General features: G+C 45.9%; 1 protein-coding gene across 3 annotated transcripts in view; it reads right to left on the minus strand.

Annotated features, from left to right (window-relative positions):
* Positions 1-26,759, minus strand: part of nav3 (neuron navigator 3) — a 449,774-nt gene that overhangs the window by 338,625 nt on the left and 84,390 nt on the right. For all 3 annotated transcript variants that reach the window (XM_059977545.1, XM_059977548.1, XM_059977547.1), the window contains 2 exons: positions 13,785-13,857; positions 2,723-2,867 (listed from right to left, as the gene is read on the minus strand). In XM_059977545.1, coding sequence (XP_059833528.1) covers positions 2,723-2,867; positions 13,785-13,857 — 218 coding nt within the window. The remainder of the gene's footprint in view (positions 1-2,722; positions 2,868-13,784; positions 13,858-26,759) is intronic.

Below are 26,759 nucleotides of genomic sequence, written 5' to 3' on the forward strand. Positions count from 1 at the left end.
GACTAGTTTATTCAAACTTTGCAGCGCTGGCATTTAATCCCTAGCGCCCGCCCTCTCTGGGCAGAAATGACGTCAGAGGTGCATTACCAAAGTCTCCCCCCGCACGCTGGCTATTTGTGAGCCGGTTCGCCCGCGCAGAAAGTGGGTCGCCACAGTAACACAAAAAATAAAACCCAAGACCCTGAGCCATGAATGCTGCAGAAATCTGCAGTCAAACACAATATGGCTTGTCTTCTGCTGAGTGAACACTGGGGGACAGTACCGTCCCCAGCCTGGATGCCACACCACCCTATCTCTGTTGGAGGGCACCAGCACTGAGCCCTCTCTCCTGGCCAGCAGTAAACAGGCAACACTGCGGCTTCAGGCCTAATCCTCACTCCGACTGAGGCCACTCAGCTCCCCCTGCCATCTGCCAATAGATCACTGAATCGAACTTGCTGCATTCCACATTAACAATGTCTTGCAAAAAACGACTGAGATGATCACTCACTGTTCGACTGCGCACTACCTTCATGAACCAAAGCCTCTCTCAAGCAGGCGGCAGCACGATCCACACCATGTCCAGCTCCTTCACTTTCTCCACCAACAAGCAACTCACTGCTGGGATACGCTTGCAGCACTTTAAGTTTCTAATGTCTAGCAGAGTCTTGTAATCATAGATATATTTTTAAAAAGGATAATAACAACTTTGATTGGCCCCATAGAAGGTGCTGCAATCGAGCCCACTGCCATCTTACTGGACGATCTGTTTGTAAACCAACTGGCCGGTCCTCAGCCCTTTCACTCCAGTTCCCATCCCCCTGTCAAATTAGTTTAAACTCCGTCCCACAACTCCAGCAAACCTGCCCGCAATGACATTGCCCCCCACCGGTTTAAATGTAACCCATCCTTTTTGTCAATTCTAGCAAACCTGTCCGCAGTGATATTGCCCCCACCCCCGGTTTAAATGTAACCCATCCTTTTTGTACAGGTCATACCTTCCCCAGAAGATATCCCAATGATCCAGAAATCTGAACCCCTGCCCCTTGCGCCAGTTCCTCAGCCACGCACTTTACACTGATGAAGTATAAGGAGCAAAGTGTTACAGTTACAGAGGAAGTGCAGTGCAGGCAGACTAATAAACGGGTGGGCCACAGTGGGTAGATGGGGAAATTTTGTTGGCCGCTTTCCTAAGGCAGTGGGAAATGTAGGCGATGTCAGTAGCAGGTTCACGTGATGGACTGCGCTGTGTCCAAAACTCCCTGCAGTTTCCTGTGGTCACGAGCAGAGCAGCTGTAACACCAAGCTGCAGTGCACGATAGAATGGAGGGTCGAGGTTTCATCTTTAAGAGTGTCCATTCAGGAGTCTGATCACGGTGGGCTAGGAAGTTCTCCTTGAGCCTGCTGGTTCACGCTCGCAGGCCTTTGTGTCTTCTGCCCGACGGGATGTGTACGAAGAGAGAATGACAAGGGTGGGAGGGTCCCTTGATTATGTCAGCCACTTTCCCAAGGAAACAGGAAGTGTCAACAGAATCAATGGAGGGAAACAAATCACAAACACAAAGCAGGTGCCGAAAATCCAGAGTAACAAACACAACATGCTGGAGGAACTCCATAGATGCAGATCAGGCAGCATCTATGGAGAAGAATAAATAGTTTCAGGCCAAGATCCTTCATCAGGCCTGGAAGGGAAAGATGAGGAAGCCAAAATAAAAGGTGTGTGGTGGGAACGGAGTGCAGTCTGGCAGGTGATAGGTGAAGCCAGGTGGTGGATGAAGTAAGAAGCTGGGATTTGAGAGGTGAGACCAGATGAGGAGGAAGTGGGTGGGTAGGGAAGGGTCGATGAAGTAAGAGGCTGGGAGGTGATAGGTGGAAGAGATACAGGCTGCTTCCTTTTGAAGGACTGAGCTACATCGACACCTCTCTGTGATTTCTTGCAGTCACAAGCAGAGCAGCTGCCCTTCCAAGCCTTGTCACTGCCAGGTGGGGTGTGTTCCCCTGACATAGAACATAGAATAGTACAGGCCCTTCGGCCCACAATGTTGTGCTGACCCTTAAACCCTGCCTCCTATATAACCCCCCATCTTAAATTCCTCCATATACCTGTCTAGTATTCTCTTAAACTTCTCTAGTGTGTCTGTCTCCACCACTGACCCAGGCAGTGCATTCCACGCACCAACCACTCTCTGAGTGAAAAACCTTCTCTAATATCCCTCCCCTTACCTTAAAGCCATGTCCTCTTGTACTGAGCAGTGGTGCCCTGGGGAAGAGGTGCTGGCTATCCACTCTATCTATTCTTCTTAATATCTTGTATACCTCTATCATGTCTCCTCTCATCCTCCTTCTCTCCAAAGAGTAAAGCCCTAGCTCCCTTAATCTCTGATCATAATCCACACTCAGCATCCTGGTAAATCTCCTCTGAACCCTTTCCAATGCTTCCACATCCTTCCTATATTGAGGAGACCAGAACTGGACACAGTACTCCAAGTATGGCCTAACCAGAGTTTATAGAGCTGCATCGTTACCTCACAACTCTTAAACTCTATCCCTCGACTTATGAAAGCTAACACTCCATAAGCTTTCTTAACTACCCTATCTACCTGTGAGACAACTTTCGGGGATCTGTGGACATCCCTCTGCTCCTCCACACTACCACGCTACCCTGCTGCCCTTGCCTATAAAGGTGGCCGAGGTCCCGAGGGGTTGTGGGTAGGTGGCTCGGCGATGGGGATAGTCAGCCTACCTTGACTGCATTTCAGCTGGCGCCCTCTGCTGCGAGACCACGGCACTGCCCGCCGACGGCTCCTGGTACCGCTGCTGTTCCTGCTTGTACCGAGACAAGCTGAAGAAGAGTCCCAGGATAGCCTTCAGATTTCCATCCCGAATCTCTGCGAAAAGAAAAGGATCAGGCTCACCACTCTCCAGCCTTTAGTCCAGTCAACTGGGATGCATCCCTACTCCCAGAGGGAATCTACCGTGATTCCGAGAGAAGCAATCTTACCTCAGAAGGAAGGGACCACTCAAGCCTCCAAATCTGCTGCACTGTTTATCATCATAGAGTACCACAGCTCCGAAACAGGCCCTTCAGCCCATCCAGTCTGGGCCAACCCCATCAGCTGCCTAATTCCATGTCCTGTACCTGTACCTGGGTCATACCCCTCTAAACCCCTCCAGTCATGTACTTACCCAAACTTCTCTTAAATGTTACAATTAAATTTGTACCCACCACTTCTGCTGGCAGCTCGTCCACACTAGCATCCCCCTCTGAGTGAAGATGCCCCCCACCCCAGATTCCCCTTAAATAGAACATAGAACGCAACAACACAGTACAGGCCCTTTGGCCCACAATGCTGTGCTAACCCTCCAGTCCACTCCCAGACTTCCCTCTTACATAGCCCGTCACTTTTCTGTATTGCATGTGACTCTCCACCCTGAACCCATTATCTAGTCTCACCCAGCCTCAGTGGAAAAGCCTTAGTACACTCACTGTATCTATACCCCTCGTAAAATTTGGACACTTCTATAAGATCTTCCTGCACTCCAGAGAATAAAGTTCTAACTTAATCAACCTTTCCTTATAACTCAGGTCCTCAAGCCCCAGCAACATCCACATTGCCCCTCCACTTTGAGGCTTGATCTCTGAATCTCTCAATCCCCCCCACCACCCCACCCGTTCCCCCCTCAGCATCTGACCCCATCAATATTAACCCTTGCTGGGAGTGGAGAGAGTGCTCTGGTTATCGGTAGGAGAATAGGGGGTTTTTTAGTGACCACCTCACAACACTCTCGCGTTGTTTCCTGTTGGATCTTATCGTGCACTGTTGGCACCTTGGAAACCGGACCAATCATGCTTCTGAAGTCCTTCTTTGGCCATGAAGCCTGTTGGGCAGTCCTGAGGCAAGTCTCTTCTTTGGGCTGTAGGATAAATAACTTGGAGCCCACAGTAAACTGCCCTACTACAGTGGGATCTTTCCCTTTCCGCTGAGTATGCAGGAGATGGTGGGGATGTGGATGGGGGGGAAACCCCACCTTTACATCTTATCCAAACATTACAGCACCTCCCACAGTCCAGCACTACCCTAACAATGCGAAGTTCAAAATAAATTTACTACCAAAGTACATATATGTTACCATATAACATCCTGAGATTCATTTTTCATGCATTTACAGGAAAAATAAAGAAATAAGATAGAATATAGAACATAGACCATAAAGATTACTGCATATATGGGCAAGAGAAAATCTGCAGATGCTGGAAATCCGAGTAACATACACAAAATGCCGGAGGAACTCAGCAGGCCAGGCAGCATCTATGGAGAAAAGTACAGTCGACGTTTCGAGCTGAAACCCTTCGGGAAGATTGGAGAATAAAAGCTGAGGGGTAGATTTGAAAGGTGGGGAGGGGAGAGAGAAACATTGGACAAGAGGTGAAACTCAGAGGGGGAGGGATGAAGCACAGAGTTAGGAAATTGATTGGTGAAAGAGACAGAAGGCCATGGAAGAAAGAGGAGGAGGGAGGAGCACCGGAGGAAGGTGATGGCAGGCAAGGAGATAACATGAGAGAGGGAAAAGGGGATGGGAAATGGTGAAGGGGAGGAGGAGGCATTACTGGAAGTTTGAGAAATTGATGTTCACATCATCAGGTTGGATATTACCCAAACAGTGATGTTCCTCCAACCTAAGTGTGGCCTTATCCCAACAGTGAAGGGGGGCGGGGGGGGGCATGGATGGACGTATCGGAATGGGAATGGGAAGTGAATTTAAAATGGGTGGCCACTGGAAGATCCTGCTTTTTGACCACAAACAGGCCCTTTGGCCCACGATGTTGTGCTGACTTTTAACCTACTCTATCAATCTTCCCTCCTACATAACATCCCAGTTTTCTATCATCCATGTGCCTCCCTAAGAATTTCTTAAATGCCCCTGATGTATCTACCACCACCTTTGGCAGAGTGTTGCACACACCCACCACTCTCTGTGTAAAGAACTTATCTGACATCGCCACTCTATGCTCCTCAAAACACCTTAAGGCCGCTAGAATAGAACCTATGATAAACCCAATTCATGAGAAAAACTATACATAAAGAAAGACAGGCAAACAAGCAATGTGCAAAGGAAGACAAATAGTGAAAATAAAAATCAATACTGAGAATGAGCTGGAAGTGAGTCCGTGGGTCAGAGTCATCCTGATGTGACAGAATCTTATGTATGGTGATTTAAACTGGCAAAGAGTTCCACAGCATGGGTGCACAAACACAGGGAGGAGTAACATTTATCTTGTGCACTTTCGACGTGACGATCGTGGAGTCCAGTGACCTCAGCCTGATGAGTTTCGGTGAGTAACCTGGACGGTCATGAGATTGGAGTGCCAGCTGTGAAATTTTGTATAGAGCTCTTTCTACTTAGTCACCTCCTCTTGTCCAGAAAGAGCAAAACAAAATACATCTTGGCAAATGAGCAATTGTAAATCAGTCACTGCCTTAGTTGGCCCCAGATTAACCCCAGTACAGACACAACAGCTATACTGTGTTCCTAGTGAGATCAGTGCATTACACTCATAGCCAGGAAAGACACAAACTTCTTTACTATTAAGATCTGTAGCACCTCTCACTTCAAACTGTCCCAAAGAGCTTCACAGCCAATGAAGTATGTCAAAGATTAGAGAAAAAGGTAAAGACTAGCTTTATTTGTCACATCGAAACATCAAAACGTACAGTGAAATGCATTGTGTTGTGTCAACAGCCAGCGCAGTCCGAGGATTCTGCAGGGAGCAGCCCGCGAGTGTCACCACACTTCCGGTGCCATGGCCGCAGCTCACTGACCCTAACGCATACATCTTGGGAATGTGGAAGAGAACCAGAATACCTGGAGGGAACCCGTGCAGCTCCAGGGAAAGAGGGTGGAGGGAATTGAAACCTGATTGGTGATTGCTACCACTGCAAAGCTTTGTGCTAATGCCCTCATAAGAAGCTGTGCTTCAGAAATATAGCAGGTGTTGCAATGATGTGGAGAAATACATAGCCTATCAGTACCCAGGAAATTCCTACTAACAGTTCTATATGTTAAACACATGAACGAGGAGCTGGTTCCAGGTCCCTGCTCTGAACAATCTTGTCTACACAGTTACCTATCACCCCCTTACTGATCAAGAATGTATAAGATGTGGTTAGTAATTTGCAGACCATAAGACAGAATTAGGCCATTCGACCCATCAAGTCTTCTCTGCCATTCCATAATGGCTGATATTTTTCAACCCCATTCTTCCACCTTCTCCTTCTAACGCTTACCAGCCAAGAATTCTGACTACACCCAGTGACTTGGCCTCTAGAGCCATCTGTAGCAATGAATTCGCCACCCACCAGCTGAAGGAATTCCTCCCCTTCCATTCTAACGGGATGTCCTTCTATTCTGAGGCTGTGCCCCCTGGTTCTAGAGTCTCTCACTATTGGAAACATCCTCTCCATATCCACTCCCTCTAGGCCTTTCAATACTCGGTAGGTTTCAATGGGAACCCTCTCATTAAAACTCCAGCGAGTACAGGCCCAGAGCCATCAAACAATCCCCTGGCAGTGTGCTCCAAGTACTCACAGCTCTCTGTTTAAACATGACTATTAAACCCTACCTTAAATCCACCCATTGACTTGGCTTCCACTGCCCTTGGTGTCAACGGTTACCATGGATTTATCACCCTCTGGCTGAAAAGCTCTCAGTTCTAAAGAAACGTCCTTCTATTCTGAAGCTATGCACTCTGGTCTTACTCTCCTACTGACAGAAACATCCTTTCCACATGCACTCTATCTAGGCCTTTCTGTATCCAAAAATAGGTGCTATCTTAGACAGCGAAGAGATTTATTAAGAATCACAGGAGCATTCTGATCGGCTAGGTAAGTGGGCCGAGAATCTGCAAATGGTTTACAGATTTCAGCTAAATGCAAAGTGCTGCATTTTGAGAAATCCAGCAGAGACTTTTCCCCAGGGTAGAAGTGACTAATAAAAAGGGCATAATTTTAAGGTGACTGGAGGGAAGTACAGTGGGATGTCAGGCGTAAGTTTTTAACACAGAGTGGTGAGTGCCTGGAATGCCCCTGCCAGGGGTTATGGCAGAGGCAGATACATAATTGGGATTTAAGAGACCCTTAGATAGGCACATGGATGATAGAAAAATGGAGGGCAATGTGGGAGGGAAGGGTCAAATTGATCTTGGAGTATGTTCAAGCACAACATTGTGGGCCAAAGGGCCTGTACTGTGCTGTAACATTCAATAATCTATGATCTATGTGCTTTTGAAATGCAACTGATTCCTTTTGAAAATTGTTCGGTGAATGAATGGCGAATCATATTCCTCTCTAGATGACGAGCACCCAAACCTTTAACCTTCAGGCCACACAGCTATGAGGTAATGTGTGAAGCACAAAAGCCCTTGTTCTGCTTGCTTTCCTGTCTCTCAGTTGCCACTTGTCACAACACTTGCTGTTCATATTTAGACTTCACCCTGTCCTACTGAGGAACTGTGGACCAACCAGAGTCCAGGGGCAAAATGAGCGTAAATAGCTCTGGGTTGCCTGGGCCTTGATCATTACTCACACCAAAGTGGTATGCTATATTTGGCCCAGGAAGGGTGACTACAAACCCCTGGACCCCACAGTGTCTGACTTGTAGAATTCCAACAGGGTTTGGAATTCCTGGATTAGTTTACGCCCATGGATGTCTGGGTTCCAGTGGAATCTCTTGAATTTCAAGTATTAGAACTCAAATTCCTCCCCAGTGCACGTGACCTGCACTGAGCTCTCTGCATAGTGACGAGACAGAGGCTTGAAAGTAAAACAAAAGCTTCCATTGATACAGTGCTCAGACAGGCCAGGAGTGACTTTGAACACAATTGGACAGTGTGTCACACAGGAGAGATGGAGGGGGGTTGATGCCTTAGGGAAGGGTGGGTGAGAGACATGAAGGTGGAGGATGGGTATTCCAGAGTTTAGCACTGTCAGTTCCAGTCAGCTAACACCAGGACAATGCCGAAGAAAAGAAATGGAATATACTTGGTCCAAAAAACAAATGACAACTTTCCCCTAAAGAGCTGGTCCTTGACTTCAGGAAGGTGCACATGCTCCTGTCTACTTCAGTAATGCTGAGGTTGAGAGGGTGGAGACGTCCACAGTCCTGATTGAACCTGGGCGCCTGTACCTTCCTCTGCAATTAGATCCTCAGCTTCCTAACCAGAAGACCACAATCTGTGCAGACCACCTCCTCGCTGACGATCAACAGTGGTGCACCTCAGGGGTGTGTGCCTAGCCGACTGCTCTACTCTCTCGACATCCATAACCGTGTGGCTAGGTATAGCTGAAATACCATCTATAAATTTGCTGATGATGCAACCATTGTTGGTAGAATCTCAGATGGAGATGACAGAGTGTACAGGAGTGAGATATACCAGTTAGTTGTGTGGTACCGCAGCAACAACCTGACACTCAACATCAGTAAGATGAACGAGCTTCAGAAAGGGTAAGGCAAGGGAACACAAACCAATCCTCACAGAGGGATCCGAAGTGGAGAGAGTGGGCAATTTCAATTTCCTGGGCATCAAGATCTCAGAGAATCTAACCTGGTCCCAACATATCAATGCAGCTATAAAGAAGGCAAGAGAGTGGCTATACTTCATTAGGATCTTGAAGAGATTTGGATTAGGGTTAAGCCTAATGTGCTTAAAACACTCGAAAACCTCTATATATGTACCATGGAGAGCATTTTGAAAGTCTGCATCACTGTCTGGCATTGGGGAGGGGGCTACTGCACAGGACCGAAGGAAGCTACATAAAGTGGTAAAATTAATCATCTTGGGTACTAGACTCCGTAGTATCCAAGACATCACCACCAGTTAGTTGAGTGGTGCCTCAGAAAGGTGGCGCCCATTATTAGAGACACCTAATGCCCAGGACAGTCGCTTTTCTCACTGTTACCATCAGGGAGGAGGTACAGAAGCCTGAAGGCACACACTCAGTGATTCAGGGACAGCTTCTTCCCCTCTGCCATCCAACTCCTGAATGGACATTAAAGCCATGAACACTACCTCACTTTTTCTTCATCTGCTTCTGTTTTTACACTATTTTATATATAAAATTTTATTTATTCTTTCTACATTATCATGTATTGCATTGAACTGCTGCTCGGTTAACAAATTTCACAACACATGCCAGTGATAACAAACCCGATTCTGTGAGTGAATATCACCTGGATCCAACCGTGTGAACACCAGGGCCAAGAAAGTTCACCAATGCCGCCACTTCCTCAGGAAGCTCAGGAACGTTGGCCTTTGACCTTCTCCAATTTTTATTGCTGCACCATTTTGTCCGATCCGTCACAGCTTGGTATGGCAACTGCTCTGCCAGTGACCGCAAAAAACTGCAGCAAGTTGTGGATGCAGCTCAGCACATCATGGAAACCAGTCTCCCCTCCGTCTACACTTGTTAGCGAAGCAGCCAGCATAATCTAGGAACTCACCCACCCCAGACCCTCTCTCTTCTCCCCCCTCCCATCGGGAGGAATATACAAGAGGCTTAAAGCATGGACCACCAAGCTCAAGGACAGACTCTTGTAGGATAAGATGACCTTACAATCTACCTCGTTATGATCTTGCACTTCATTTGCCAGCATTGCGTTCCTTTAATAGCTTTTACATTTCCAATTGCTATTGTTTAGTCAGTGCACTGTGTGGAGCAGTATGCAAGACGAGCTTTTCACTGTATCTTGGTACATAATGAACCAATTCCAAAATGGTCGCCATTTCTTGTCAAGACCCTGCATTAGAACTGAGGTTATAGAAAGGAGATAGTCAGTATAAAGAGCTGGGGTGGGGTGGGGGAGGTGGAGGGCTGTGAGGAAGGGACTGGGAGGTGCTATGCAGGACCAAGTGAGGAGGGGGATGATGAAAGCATTTGAGGGAGGGGGAGGTGTGGATTGAGGAGACAACGGCTCAGAATCAGATTTATTATTATTGACAGATGTCAGGAAAAATTCTTGTTTTGTGACAGCAGTACAGTGCAAGATATAAAAATTACTGCAAGTCATCTAAAAATGCAAAATAGGAGGTCATGTACATGGCCTGCCAAGCACTGAGCACATCCTCAAAAGGCAATGCCTCTAAGAGGTGGCATCTATCATTAAGGACCCCCCTCACCCAGGACGTGCTCTCTTCTCACTGCTACCATCAGAGAGCAGGTACAGAAGCCTGAAAACACACACTCAACATTTCAGGAACAGCTTCCTTCCCTCTGCCATCAGATTTCTGAATGGACATTGAACGTATGAATGTTACCTCAGTACTTTTGCTCTCTTTTTGCACTAGTTATTTAATTTGATGTTTTTACATATTTCTTACTGTTATTTATAATTTTCACGTATGTCACTGTACCGGTGCTGCAACACAATAAATTTCATGATATATGTTAATGATACTAAATCTGATTCTGATTCCGATGGTCTTGCTGACATTAAATGCAAAAAAAAAAGTTAGTTGCAGAAGTTAAGAGACATTTAAATTGATTCCACTGGCATGTGTGTTTCTCTCATGGGTTAAGGGGAGCATCTGTAGAGGGGAAGGATTCGGGTCAAAACCCTGAATCAGGTTTTGGATTTGCTCGAGATTCCAGCATCTCCAATCTAATGCGTCTCAAGGGAGTGCCCAATATGAGGGTGGAACTCATTCGGCACAACACGATGGAGTGAATGGCCTTCTTCTATATTTCTTGTTCCATGTTCAATGGGATGAAGGGGTGGAAGGAGTAGACAATAAAAATCTTTATCCCATGTTGGGAGTGTGTAGGACAGGAGGGCATAGGGATACAGTTCCATTGAGACGCAGAGTACTATAGCAAGGAAATTGATGCAGCTCATCCATATCGATCACGGTGCCCACCAAACTTGTCCTGTTCGCCTGGGTTCAGCCCATATCTCCCTGAACCTTTTCTCTCCTGGGGCAGCATGGTACCATAGCCATTAGTATAACACTTCACAGCGTCACAAGCAGAGGATCAAGACTCAATTCCCACTGTAAGGAGTTTGTACGTTCTCCTCATGACCGCGTGGGCCTCCTCCGGATGCTCTGATTTCCTCCCACGTTCCCAAAAAGTACTGGTTAGGATTACTGAGCTCTGGGCATATGTTGTTGGTGCCGGGAACATGGCGACACCTGAGGGAGGGCTGTCTCTAGCACACCCTCAGGCTGCATTGGTCATTGACACAGACAACACATCTCACTGTAATGTTTCAATGTACATGTAACAAATAAATCACTGTAGTTATCCAAACACTGCCATTATAAAGGGAATCTTTCCATGGAAAGGGTGGGTGGAATCTTAAACGCACCATCCAAGGAGGTGGCAGAGGCAAGCACTGGCACAACGTGTAAAAAGCCTCGAGACTAGCAAATGAACTATCAAGGATGTGATGGCCAGGGAGCTGATGCAGGTAAATGGGGTAAGTGTAATGACAAGTATGGACAAGATGGGCTGAAGCACCAGTTTCTGTATTGCCAGTTATTGGTCTCAATAACTCTAAAAGAAATGAAAAAAATAAACTGTGGCATTGTGGTGAACAAGATTTCAGGGTCATGAGAGATTCTGCAGATGCTAGAAATCTAGCTGAGTTCCTCCAGCATTTTGCGTGTGCTATCAGTGGCCTTCGTTGTTTTGATAATTCAAGTACTTATCTCAATGTTTCTTAAACGCTGTGAGACTGTCTACCTCCACGAGGTCTTTGGCAGAATGTTCTGGAAAACCTTTGTGTGGTGGGGACGCCACCTCCCACCGCCTCAACCTTCTCCTTCTCTCCTTTAACCTATACGCTCAAGTTTTAGCTATCCCCCACTAGGAGAAAAAGATTTTTGCTTTCTACCCCTTTCAGGACTTTATACAGAGCAACAAATATACACCGTCTTGGTTGCCATGGTAGCACAGTGGTTAGCACAATGCCATTACAAGTCAGGGCATTGGAATTTGGAGTTCAGTTCCGGCGTCCTCTGTAAGAAAGTTTGTACGCTCTTCCCATGTGCATGTGGGTTTCCTCCGGGTGCTCCGGGTTCTTCCCACATTAGTCATTGTAAATTGTCCTGCGATTTGACTAGGGTTAAATAGGTGAGTTGCTGGGCAGTGTGGCTCGTTAGCTTGGGGGATCCTGTTCCGCACTATACCTCTAAATAAATAATAAAGTTAAAAATTGCTGGAAGAACTCAACAGGTCAGGCAACATCTGTGGAAGGAAATAGACGGTTGAAGGTTCGAGGCCCTTTATCTGAATTGAAGGTACCTTCACTTTGGGCTGAAACTTCCAGATGAAACAAGAAAGCCATTTATCAGTTGCTGGTGTGACCGGATATCTGACACTGTGATTACATTGAAGTCGACTGGTCCTTTACCAATACAATAAGGTCTCAGTGAATGGAGACACAAGAGACTGCAGATGCTGGAATCAGAAACATCTGGAATTTGGATAGCCAGAGACTTCCCCAGGGTGCAAATGCTGAATACAAGGGCATAACTTTAAAGTGAAAGGAGGAAAGTCTAGGGGGAATGTTAGAGCGAGGTTTTTTACTGCGAGTGAGGGGTGTGCATTGCCACAGGTGGTGATAGAGGCAGATATATGAGGGGTTTATAACAGGGTCTTAGATAGACACATGGGTAATAGAAAAATGGAGGGCTATGTAGGAGGGAAGGGTTAAATTGATCTGAAGAGTAAATTAAAGGTCGGTATGGTGTTCTATGTTCTATGTTAACACACACAGAAGCTGAAGGAATTCCAAGCAAGAGAAAATCTGCAGATGCTGGAAATCCACGCCACACACTCAAAATGCTGGAAGAGCTCATCTATGGAAAACAATACTCTTTGCGATAGATGCTGCTTGGCCTGCTGAGTTCCTCCAACATTTTGTGTGTGTTACCTGGAGGAACGCAGCTGTTCTGGCAATGCCTACGGAGAGAAATGGTCAAGGCCCTCTCTAAGTCCTGATGAAGTCCAGAGAAGTCCATGGAATTCACTGAGTTCCTCCAGCACTTTGAGCTTTACTTCAGATTCCAGCAAATACAGTCTCTTGTGTCAGTACCCGAGGCCTTCAAACCTTTGGTATCATAGAGAGGTTTGGAGGAAAACAGATATCTTGGCCCACTGACCATCAACAAACACAATGGCCAAGTACACCAATGTGACCAATTAACCCACTAACCCATAGTGCAGAACGGTAGCGTAGCAATTAGTGCAAAACTTCACAGTGCCGGCTATAAGATCAAGATTCAATTCCTGCCACAGTTTGTGAGGAGTTTGTACATTCTCCCTCTGACTGTGTGGGTTTCCTCTGGGTGCTCTGGTTTCCTCCCACATTCCAAAGACATATGGTTTAGGGTTAGTGAGTTGTGGGCATACTATGTTGGTACCGGAACATAGACAGTTAGCTCTACCTGAGCCAATCAGTTCTGATTCAAATTCAATAGCACCAATCAGCAATGTCCATGTCAAACTCATACACCAATCATCTCTCCCTGAGCCCTATCTCAGATCCAATCAACTCTACTGTGCCCTTTTTCAGAGCCAATCAGCTCAACTTGTACCATACCTCAGCACCAATCAGCTCCACCTGTGCCACACTCAGCACCAATCCACTCTTCTGACCCAGAGTCAACAGAATCAATCAGTTCCATCTATCCACGTCAAAGACCAATAACTTCTGTCATCCGTGGCCCGCCTCAGCACCAGCTGGCTTCCACCGCCTGTGTTAGAAGTGACGGAGAGGGAGTGTTGAGTCACTGGAATCAGACTTACCTTCAGCCGAGAGACTTTGAATATGAACTCCTCTCACTGCCAGGAAGCTGAGACAGGCATCAACATTCTCAATCTTGGGCAGAGAAGACAGAAAAGACAATTAACAGGACCCTTCAGAAATATAGCACCAGGAGTGAATACTTCACATACATTTCCCACAGACACAGCCTATACTGAGAGAACGAGTGAACTGAATTTGGAAATTGCAATAACTCACCCTTTGTGTTGGATTTCTGTAGGATGTTAAACAATTCATAAATGCCCAATCTAGACAGTGTGCCAAGATTTCAGCCTATGGAAAGTGTAGCTGGACTTGTACGCTACAGATATCATACAATAAAGCCACAAAGAATAGCTATGCTGAAACTCGGAGGGTTGGGTCATTGCTCATAGTGACAGCATGCAATGCATCGCAACGGCAGCTGTACCAAGGTAACAGCGTCAGAGTGGTGGCAAATGTCAGTGTCTTACTGCTTGTGTGTGAACAGCTGAAACTCTCTCTAACGTTTGCACAACTTCATTTCAAGGTTTAAAATTAAAACTTCAACCGATACGGGAAGAGATAATGAGAGAGAGAGAGAGAGAGAGAGAGAGAGAGAGAGAGAGAGAGAGAGAGAGAGAGAGAGAGAGAGAGAGAGAGAGAGAGAGAGAGAGAGAGAGGGGAGAGAGAGGGAGAGAGAGGGAGGGAGAGAGGGGGGAGAGAGAGGGAGAGAGAGAGGGAGGGAGAGAGAGAGGGAGGGAGAGAGAGAGGGAGGGAGAGAGAGAGAGGGAAGGAAGGAGAGAGAGGAGAGGGAGAGAGAGAGAGGAGAGAGAAGAGAGCAGAAAGAGAGAGAGAAACAAAAGGAGAGTGGATAAACAAAGAACATTAGAGAAGGCTATTCAGCCCATTGAGATTTCCTCTATTCAGTAAGATCATTACTGATCCGATCTTGACCTTACTTTCTTACCCCTTCCCTCTTACACCTGTCTGCCTAAACAGACCAAGAATCCATCTGTCTCTGCCCTTGAATATATTCAATGACTCCACCTCATGTTGCACTAGAGTAAAGAACTCCAATGATCCATGACCCAACCCAACACTGCCCCCACCAAGTGACGAAATTCCTCCTTCTCACATGTACAGTACAGCCCTTATTCAGAAGATGAAGAGAGGAAGAGGAAGAGAAAGGAAAGTAGAGAGAAAGAGAGAGAGCAAATCTAAGAGAAAAAGGAAGCAGGGAAAAGAGAGGATATTTTTAAAGTTATATATACAGTATATAACTATGGATGCAGAGCAGTAAGTACCCTGACTGGTTGCACCTGGTATGGAAACGCCAATGCACAGGAACAGAAATAACTACAAAAAGTGGTGGAAGCAGCCCAGTCCGTCACAGGCAAAGCCCTCCCCACCATTGAGCACATCTACAAGGAGCATCCAGCAAGTTGTTTCCACTGGTAATGAGTGGCATGGTAACATAGCAGTTAGTGCAAACGCTATGTTCACCATTGGGGTTTGATTCCCGCTGCTGTCTGTAGGGAGCTTGTACGTTCTTCCCGTGAAAGAATAAGAGGGACGTCAGAGATAGGTTTTTTTACACAGAGGGTGGTAGGTGTGTGAAACATGTTGCTAAAGCTGTTAAGGGCAGATATATTAGGGACATATAAGAGTTTCTTAAGATAGACTTAAACAGAAGGGACTCTGCAGATGCTGGAAATCCAGAGTCACACACACACACACACACACACACAAAACGCTGAATGAACTCAGCAAGTCAGGCAATGTCTATAGAGAGGAATAAACAGATGATATTTTGGACCAAGGCCTTTCATTAGGACTTGATAGATATGCATATGGATGAAAGAAAAATTGAGGGCTATGGGAGAGAGAAGCGTTGATTACAGTAGGGCCTGTACTGTGCAGTACTGTTCTATGGTCTATGTTCTTTCCAGATGCTTTGTATCGCAACTGCTCTGCCCATGACCACAAGAAGCTGTGAATGCCCAGTCCATCAGACAAACTCCCCTCCCTCCACTGATTCTGTCTACACTTCCTGCTCCCTTGGGTAAGTGACCAACATAATCAAAGATCCTTGCCATGTCAGTCATTTGCTCTTCTCCCCTGTCCAATCAAGCAGAAGATTTCTTGACACAACATGTAGATAAGCCTACAAGAAGAGAGGCTGTACTTGATCTGGTATTGGGAAATGAACCTGGTCAGGTGTCAGATCTCTCAATGGAAGAGCATTTTGGAGACAGTGATCACAATTCTTTCTCCTTTACCATAGCATTTGAGAGGGATAGGATAAGACGAGTTAGGGAAACGTTTAATTGGAGTAAGGGGAAATTTGAGGCAATCTGGCAGGAACTTGGAAGCATAAATTGGGAACAGATGTTCTCAGGGAAATGTATGGAAGAACTGTGGCTAATGTTCAGGGGATATTTGCGTGGGGTTCTACATAGGTACGTTCCAATGAGACAGAGAAGCTATGGTAGGGTACAGGAACCATGGTGTACAAAGGCTGTAATAAATCTAGTCAAGAAGAAAAGCTTATGAAAGGTTCAAAAAACTAGGCAATGATTGATATCTAGAAGATTATAAGGCTAGCAGGAAGGAGCTTAAGAATGAAATTAGGAGAGCCAGAAGGGGCAATGAGAAGGCCTTAGCGGACAGGATTAAGGAGAACCCCAGGGCATCCTACAAGTACGTGAAGAGCAAGAGGATAAGATGTAAAAGAACAGGACCAATCAAGTGTGACAGTGGAAAAGTGTGTATGGAACCAGAAGAGATAGCAGTGGTACTTAATGAATACTTTTTTTCAGTATTCACTACTGAAAAGGATCTTGGTGATGTAGGGATGACTTACAGTGGACTGAAAAGCTTGAGCATGTAGATATTAAGAAAGAGGGTGTGCTGGAGCTTTTAGAAAGCATCAAGTTGAATAAGTCACCAGGACCAGATGAGATGTACCCCAGGCTGGGAGGCGAGGGAGGAAATTGCTGAGCCTCTGGCAATGATCTTTGCATCATCAATGGGGACAGGGGAGGTCCCGGAGGATCGGAGGGTTGCAAAAATTGTTCCCTTATTCAAGAAAAGGAGTTGAAATAGCCTAGGAAATTATAGACCACTGAGTCTTACTTCAGTGGTTGGTAAGTTGATGGAGAAGTTCCTGAGAGGCAGGATTTATGAACATTTGGAGAGGAATAACATGATTAGGAATAGTCAGCATGGCTTTGTCAAGGGCAGGTCGTGCCTTACGAGCCTGATTGAATTTTTTGAGGATGTGACTAAACACATTGATGAAGGTAGAGCAGAAGAAGTAGTGTATATGGATTTCAGCAAGGCATTTGATAAGGTACCCCATGCAAGGCTTATTGAGAAAGTAAGGAGGCAGGGGATCCAAGGGGACATTGCTTTGTGGATCCAGAACTGCCTTGCCTACAGAAGTGGTTGTAGACGGGTCATATTCTACATGGACGACGGTGACCAGTGGTGTGCCTCAGGGATCTGTTCTGGGACCCCTACTCTCTGTGATTTTTATAAATGACCTGGATGAGGAATTGGAAGTATGGGTTAGTAAATTTGCTGATGACTCAAAGGTTGGAGGTGTTGTGGATAGTGTAGAGGGCTGTCAGAGGTTACAGCGGGACATCGATAGGAAGCAAAACTGTGCTGAGAAGTGGCAGATGGAGTTCAACCCAGATAAGTATGAGGTGGTTAATTTTGGTAGATCAAATATGATGGCAGAATATAGCATTAATGGTAAGACTCTCGGCAGTGTGGAGGATCAGAAGGATCTTGGGGTCCGAGTCCATAGGACACTCAAAGCTGCTACGCAGGTTGACTCTGTGGTTAAGAAGGCATACCGAGCATTGGCCTTCATCAATCATGGGATTGAGTTTAGGAGCCGAGAGGTAATGTTGCAGCTACATAGGACCCTGGTCAGACCCTACTTGGAGAACTGTGCTCAATTCTGGTCGCCTCACTACAGGAAGGATGTGGAAACCATAGAAAGGGTGCAGAGGAGATTTACAAGGATGTTGCCTGGACTGGGGAGCATGCCTTATAAGAATAGGTTGAGGGAACTCGGCCTTTTCTCCTTGGAGCAATGGAGGATGAGAGGTGACCTGATGGAGGTGTATAAGATGATGAGAGGCATTGACCGTGAGGATAATCAGAGGCTTTTTCCCAGGGCTGAAATGGTTGCCACGAGAGGACACAGGTTTAAGGTGCTGGGGAGTAGGTACAGAGGAGATGTCAGGGGTAAGTTTTTTACGCAGAGAGTGGTGAGGATGTGGAATGGGCTGCCAGCAACGGTGGTGGAGGCGGATATGATAGGGTCTTTTAAGAGACTTCTGAATAGATACATGGAGCTTAGAAAAATAGAGGACTATGGGTAAGCCTAGGTAGTTTCTAAGGTAAAGATATGTTCGGCACAGCTTTGTGGGCCGAAGGGCCTGTATTGTGCTGTAGGTTTTCTATGTTTCTGTGTTTCTATAAAAAGCCTAAGAGCACATACACACATGACCAAGGACCGTTTCTTATCCTGCTGTTACCAGACTCTTGAATGGACCTCTCACATGCTGGGGGTGAATTGTTGATTTCTCAGTATAGCTCTTCATGGCCCTTCAGCTTCATTTATCTACCTGCTCTGCAATTTCCCTCTAACTCCAACACTATATTCTGCATTCTGCTTTCCACTTACTACCTCGATGTACTTATGCATGGAATAATCTGTCCGGAATGCATGAAAAGAAATTATTTTATTTTATCTATTCGGAGTTTACGGCACAATAACAGGCCCTTTCGGCTCATTAAGCCTCTGCCACCCAATAACACCCATGTGACCCACTAACCTACTAACCTGTACGTTTTTGGAATGTGGGGGGAAACCAAATCTCTCGGAGGAAACCCATGCAGTCACAGGGAGAAACTGCAGACTCCTTACAGACAGTGGCAGAATTGAAGCCAAGCTGCTGGTGCTGCAAAGCATACACAAACCGCTATGCTATCATACCACCCAACTTGGTACGGATGACAATAATAAACTTTCCCAATCTCCTCAGCCCAATGAACAAGAATCCTGCCTGTCCAATCAGCTGCTCCCTCTCTTCAGGATTCATTCCAAGACTGTCACATCTTTCCCAAAGTGAACATCTGACTCAGCTCAACCCAGTCTGGTTGTCTCAAGTAAGCTGGACAGTGAAGCCAAAAGGTTCCTCAAACATCACAAACATTCTCTTGCAAACAAGTTAAACAGTCCCATGCAGTGCTGTTGGAGAGTAGGATGAGACAGGGCTCTGTCCAGTGAAGGATGGGGCCCCTCAGGTTTGCCCCCTCTCGATTGTCATCAAACATGTTAAGGGCACACCAGTGGCTGTGTTTACCACACCCACATAAAGCAGTCAAATTTAAATTCCTGCTCTCTCCCAAGGGACAAAACATTAGCAGTCACATCTTGAGCTGCCTACGTCCTCAGCTCTGAAACCTCTCCACCCTCCTCTCTTTCTCCATTGTTTTCTCTTTCTCTCTCCCTCTCGTTCTCATTCTCTTAAACTCTCTCTATCACTCATTCTTTCTTTTGTTCTCTGACTCATTTTCACTCTTTCATTTGATCATTTTCTCTCTCTTGCTTTCCCTCTCTCCCTCTTGTTCTCTCTTGCTTTGTCTCATTCTCTCTATCTCTCTTGTTCTTTATCATTCTCTCTCACATTTTCTCTCTTCTACTTCCTTTCTTTCTCAATCTGTCTTTCATTTTCTTTCTCTTTCTTGTTTGCACTTTCTCTCTCACTCTCTCTGCTTCTTGATGCTCAACCCTCCTTAAAAACTACCTTAAAACTACCCCATACAACTTGCCCTGGTATATTAGAGCACATTTTCCTTGTAATGCTTCTCAAAGTGCATATGGTCACTTTAAAGACCCTGTATATACAGCCACCATTGTTTCCCTGTATTGTCTCTGTGCCGGTTAGTTACCCTGAGGGAGTAGGACAGTTTTCACCTTAGAGCCGAGAGATCAGAGAAAGTGAAGCTGCCAGCTTGAGTGAGCAGTCAATGAACCCATGAACACTACCTTTTTATGAACAAGATACTTATTTTGCAATTCACAGTAATTTTATGCCTTGGCGCTGTGCTGCTGCGGCAAACCAAACTCGACATCACATAAAACAGTATTATTAAGTCTGAGTCGTCGTTTCAGATGGAGACCTTTCATCAGGTCTAGGTCCGAAATGTCGACTCTTTATTCACTTCCATCCATGCTACCTGACCTGCTGAGTTACCTCAGCATTTTGTGTGTGTCTGGAGAATCTCTTGTGTTATTAATAAATCTCATTCTGATTGTCTGATCAAAGACACACTGGCAATGGCAGACAGCCAAATATATGTACGGTGGACAGTATTCCACCGGTAGACGACGTCTCCACCTGATATGAATTCTCAAGTGTGCTGAGGTTGCAAAGGGATGTGGGCTCAGCCAGCTCCATCACAGGCTCAACTCTTCCCACCATCGAGCACATCTTCAAGAAGGCAGCATCCACTACTAAGGACCCTCAGTCTAGGACATGACCTCTTACCATTACTACCATCAGGGAGGAGATACAGGAGGCTGAAGACCCACTCTCAACATTTTAGGAATAGCTTCTTTCCCTCCATTATCAGATTTTTGAATAGCTCTTGGACCAATGCACAGTACCTTGCTATTTCTCTTTTGGACTATCTAACTATCCATTCACTCATCCATTTAATTGTTATAACATAGTAATTTTTATGTATTGTACTGTACTTCTGCCACAAACCAGTGACAATTTACTTGAACAACACAGATAAAATGCCAGGGGACCTCAGCGGACCAAGCAGTATCTATGAAAAAGAGTAAACAGTCAACATTTTGGGCCATGGCCCTTCAACAGGCCTGGAAAAAAGACGGGAAGTCTTGAGTAAGGAGGCGGGAGGAGGGGAGGAAGAAGTACAAGGTAGTAGATGATAAGTGAAGCCAGGAGAACTGGGAAAATGATAGGAGAGGATAGAAGACCATGAAATAAAGGCAAGGGGGAGGAGCACCAGAGGGAGGTGATGGGCAGGTAAGCAGATAAGGTGACAGAGGGAAACAGGAATGGGGAACGGTGAAGGAGAGGGGAGGGGACAATACTGAAAGTTCAAGAAATCATGGTTCATGCCATCAGGTTGGAGGGTAAAACCTGATTCTGATTCTGAGAAATTTTCCAGACAATGCTGCAGCCAGGAAAATCACCTCTCCACAAATTCTAAAGGAGAAGCTGGGCACAGTTCAACACTGTGTGGCCCAGCTATCGGGAAAAGTTGGGTGGTGTACAGAAAGCATTGTGATACCAGAGATTTAAATATTGCAGTAACAGCCCAATGTCGCAGCAGTTAGCTCCCAGTAGGGAGAGAATCTATAGAGGCTTGGATTCAGGTCAATGTCCTTCCTGTTACTAAATTTCTGTCAACAACTTTAGAAATCAAGAGGTGTTAGCAGAAACAGTCAGCCCTCTGGAGCTTGTTGAGATGTGGTTCAGTGGGAGGGGATTTCCCTCTGGGTTAAAACAAGCACACCCCTGACAATCTAGAGCTGTGCTATTGGAGTGCCACATTGTAGGAAGGGCTGTCCCGAGAATGTCAAACTCAAGTCCAGCAGTGTTGTGGTTAGTGCATCGCTTTACAGCTTCAGCTGTAAGATTAGGGTTCGATTTCTGCCATTGTCTGTACATTCTGGTGCCCCACTTCTTACCCTTCTTCTTCTTCCGCCTTTACCTTCCCTACCTATCACCTCCCAGCTTCCTACTTCATCCCCCTCTCCAATTCACCCACCTTCTCCCTCACATGGCTTCACATATAACCTTTGAGCTTCCCTCCTCCCACCTTCTTACTCTGGCTTCTTCTCCCTTCCCTCCCAGTCCTGATGAAGGGTCTCAGCCCAAAACATTCACTGTTTATTCCCATCCATCGATGCTCCCTGACTTGCTGAGTTCCTCCAGCATTTTCCGTGTGTTGCTATATACAAAATCCTGAAGGGGTAGATGGTAAAGAGCATTTTCCCATGGCTGGGGAAGATATCTAAAACAAGATGGTATAGGCTAAAGGAAAGAAGGTGAAGGGAGTTTTCCACATAGAAGTTGTTCAGAACATTGCCGAGGAATTGGTGGAGGTCTCACAGTATTTAAGAATCATCTTAAATGGACAAGTACGTGAACGGCCAAGGCAAAGCAGGATACTAACCAACTGTGGACAAATCAAAGATCAAAGTACATTTATTATCAAAGTACACATATGTCACCCTGACATTTATTTTCTTGCAGGCATTCACAGTAAAACAAAAATACAATAGAATCAGTGAAAAACTACACTCAAAAACTGACAAGCAACCAGTGTATAAAAGAAGACAATCTGTGCAAATACAAAAATTATAAATTAATCAACAAATAATATTGAGCACATGAATTGGAGAGTCCTTCATAGTGAGTCCATAGGTTGTGGAATCTGTTGAACGTTAGGTGAGTGAAGTCATCCACACAGGTTCAGGAGCCAGGTGGCTGTAGGGTAATAAGGGTAGATTGAATCAAAAGGCAGCATGGGCATGATGGGCCAAAGGGCCTAATTCTGTCTGATACAACTCTTTGACTTAGTCTTCCTGAACCCATCAAACAGAGACTTCTAGACAGACACAACATTCCCCACACTCTCTCATTCCAATGAAAAGGAACTTGAAGAGCTTGGTCTTTGTAAGCCAATTCCCTTGCGACAGACAGAACTTTGTACCCTATGAAACACTTCTCTGAATTTCATCAAAAAAGTGCTGTGTTGTTGGATGTATAGAAATTAGTCTGTGCACAGCGTGATCCACAATGTGGTCATGGACAGGCGGGAGCCACTTCTTTCTAGATTCTTTTTTGGTTATGACAAATAAGTAGAACTCCTTGCATAGCAGCTATGGGGTATTTAACCTTGAAAGGGGCAGATAGTTTAACGGCAGAATCGGGATTATTTTCACTGACATGAAATCTGTTGTTTTGCAGCAGCAGTACAGTGCAAAGATATAAAGTTACCATAATCTACACAAATAAATAAAGAGGACGTGATCGTGTTTACAGGTTCATGGAGCATTCACAAACGTGGTGGTGGAGGAGAGGAAACAGCCACTTCTGACAATTTGGATCTCCCTGGTGCCACCCTGGAGTGTGCATACGGGATTCTGCAAGGACACCTTAACCATCAACTTGCAGGGAGAGAAGAAAGGAAGAGGGAGAGAGAGAGAGAGAGAGAGAGAGAGAGAGAGAGAGAGAGAGAAGAGAGAGAGAGAGAGAGAGAGAGAGAGAGAGAGAGAGAGAGAGAGAGAGAGAGAGAGAGAGAGAGAGAGAGAGAGGGAGAGAGAGAGAGAGAAGGAGGGAAGAGAGAGAGAGGAGAAGGAATGAGAAAGGGGAAGGGGAGGGAGACGGAGGGAAGAAAGAGAAAGGAAAGGGAGTGGGGTGAGAGGGAGGGAGAAAGCAAAAGAGAGGGAGGGAGGGAAGAGAGAGAGGAGGGAATGAGAAAGGGGGAGGGGAAGGGGAGGGAGAGGAAGGGAAGGAGAGGGGAACAGCCACTTCTGACAGTTTGGATCTCCCTGGTCCCACCCTGGAATGTGCATACGGGATTCTGCAAGGAGACCTTAACCATCAACTTGCAGGGAGAGGGAGAGGGAGGGGGAGGGAGGGGAAGGGGAGGGAAGGAGAGAGGGAGAGGGAGTGAGGGAAGGAGGGAAGGAGAGAGAAGAGGAGAGAGGGGAAGGGGAAGGGAAGGAGAGAGGCAAAAGGCAGTGCCAACAATCATGCTGACCAGACACAGTCAGGTTGAGTAACGTTCCTGTTGGCCCTGCCTGCACCTTGGCTGCCCGGCTGGTGGTGACTCAGCGGTGGAGTTTCCTACTTGAGAGGCCGTTGAAACAATCCTGCTATACCCCAAGGGAGAAGCAGGCATGATTCAACTGGCAGACGGAACTGATTAAGGAAAAGCTGCAATGAAAATATTCCATCCCATAAAGTTTTTATTTAATCTTGACTTTCATCAGATGTGAAAAAACAGCGACTGGGAAAGGGAGGAAAGTCTGCCTCAATTGCCTTTCAAGTCGTCTCATAGAGCCATACTGAACAGAAGGAGGCCCTTCAGCCCAACTCATCCATACTGACCTTGGTGGCATCCTGGGCCAGTCCCACTTGTCTGAGCTTGACCCATATCTCTCTAAACCTTGCCATCCGTAGTGTGAGTTCTTCCAGTAAATTGTGTTACCGGTCCAAATGTTTCTTAAATGTCGTAATCGTACCCACTCTTACCGTTTCCTCTGGCACCTTGTTCCGTATATGCTTGCTATGTTGGAGCCAGAAGTTTGGTGACACCTGAGGGGCACCCAACACCATCTTTGCTGATTGGATTTGACGCACCTTACTGTACATTTCAATGTTTCAATGTATTTGTAACAAACAACGTTATATTTATACCCATCGCACTCTGTGTGAAAAAGTTACTCCTCAGGCATCCTTTAAGATCTTTTCCCTCTCACGTTGACCTCGAGTTTTAGATGGCCCTACCCTGGAAAGTATATGCCCCAGCTCAAGGACAATTTCTATCCCACATTGAATGGATGTCTCATATGCTAGAGATCATCCTCCAATCTACCTTGCCATCTCCCATCTCTCACCTCCCAGCATCCGTCACTATTCCTCCAATAGTCCATAGACCCTCCTCACCTGGATCCACCTTTCACCTGCCATCTCCTCTCCACCTTTCAGCCCAGATGATGGGTCTCAATCCAAAATGTCCACTGTCCAATTCCAGCCCCATAGGTGCTGCCTGACCCATTGAGTAACTCCACTATTTTGTTGGTCCATATTCCAGACCCCACAGTCTCTGGTGTCTCTTTATAGTCTCTGATCCTGGGGGAGTCTAACCAAATACTACAGGGTATGACCTTGAGGTGGGGGGGAGTTCAAAGGAGATTTACATTACTGTGCGTAAGTCTTGGGCACATATATATACATAGAAACACATACACACACACCCACACACACACCCACACACACACATATATATGTGTGTGTGTGTGTGTATGGGAAGTCTAGGATCAGAGGGCACAGAGTCAGAATTCAAGAGTGTCCCTTTAGAACAGAGATGAGGAGGAATTTCTTTAGCCAGAGGATGATAAATCTGTGGATTTCAATGCCACAGACAGCTGTGGAGGACAAATCACTGGATATATTTAAAGCAGAGGAGGAGAAGGTAGGAGAATGAGATTGAGGAGGATAATAAATCAGCCATGATAAAATGGCAGAGGAGACTCGATGGGCTGAATGGCCTATAAATCTTATGGAGGTGGCAGCTGCAGATACAATAGTAATGTTCGAGGGGCATTTAGACACTTGAACAGGTAGGGAATGGGGCGGGGTCATGGCCACGTACAGGCAGATGGGACGAGTTTGCTGTGCCAACCATAATGGTAAGAAATGGGTTTAATAATTTTTTTTTTCTTTTTTAAGCTGCTCTCTTGACAACCTCTGAATTGGAATGTGAGTTAGTGGATGGTTTATATTAGCTGAACTCACAACAAATAGTTAGCAAGGACTTTACACGAACAAAAAGTCTTACTGCTGAGCAGAGGTAAGTGAAGTTATGGAGTTAATGGCCGCAATATCCTTTGGGCTTTTTTTGACTGAAATGCGGGGAGTGATGGGTGATTACTAACAAATTTATTTTTTCATGTGGTCTACCAGACTGAATGAGGGTGGTGTCTCCTAATCACTCCCATTTGTCCTAGAGTTGTACTGTCCCTGCAGGCTGCCTCTTCAATACTAAAGATTAAAGATTAGCTTTATTTATCACATGTATATCGAAACATACTGTGAAAAACGTCATTTGTGTCAATAACCAACACAGTCTGAGTATGTGCTGGGCAGCCTACGTGTGTCGCCATGATTCTGGCACCAACACAGCATGCCCACAACTTACTAACCCTAACCCGTACATCTTTGGAATGTGGGAGGAAACCAGAGCACCCGGAGGAAACACACACGGTCATGGGGAGAACGTACAAACTCCTTACAGAGAGCAGTGGGAATTGAATCCCGATCGCTGACACTGTAAAGCATCACACTAGCAACAACGATGCCATGCCACTCTATAGAATAACAGCACAGAACAGGTCCCTGCTGGCCATCCCATTAATAACACTTGCAGCTTATGTGCCTCCACAGTACAAGCGCTTGTCTGGATAATTCTGAAAGCACAGCGTGGCCAGAGGCTGTAGCGTTGTAGACTCAGCCAGTTCCATCAAGAATGGAAGGTAGGGGTGGGAATCACAATGAAACCTGCCGAGTATTGAAAGGCTCGGATAGAATGGATGTGGAGCAGATGTTTCCTATAGTGGGGGAGTCTAGGACCCGAAAATACAGACTCAGGAAAAGAGAGTGTATCTTTAGAACAGAGATGAGAAAGACTTTGTTTAGCCAAATTGGGGTGAATCAGTAGAATTCATTGTTATGAATGGCTGTGGAGGCCATGGAGGTTGATAGGCTCCTGATTAGTGAGGGTGTCAAAGGTTACGGGGAGAAAGCAGGAGAATGGGGTTGAGAGGAATAAATGAACCCTGTGGAATGGTGGAGCAGACTCAATGTGCCAAATGGCCTAATTCTGCCCCGATATCTAAGTTTAGGGGAGATGTCTTATGGGCTGAGTGCGGGTGAGAGTAAGCGCTCGGCACGGACTAGAAGGGCCGAGATGGCCTGTTTCCGTGCAGTATATATCAGGGTAGGTTTTTAATAGAGAGTGGTAGGTGTCAGAAATATATTGGCAGAGCTTGGGGTAGAGGCAAGTACATCATGGGGGCATTTAAGAGATTCTTATATAGCCCATAAGACCATAAGACATAAGAGAATTAGGCTGTTCTGCCCATCGTCTGCTCCACTATTCCATCATAGCTGATCCACTATCCCTCTCAACCCCATTCTCCTGCC

Source organism: Hypanus sabinus, chromosome 8 (assembly GCF_030144855.1).
Source record: "Hypanus sabinus isolate sHypSab1 chromosome 8, sHypSab1.hap1, whole genome shotgun sequence".
NCBI classification, from domain to species: Eukaryota; Metazoa; Chordata; class Chondrichthyes; order Myliobatiformes; family Dasyatidae; genus Hypanus; species Hypanus sabinus.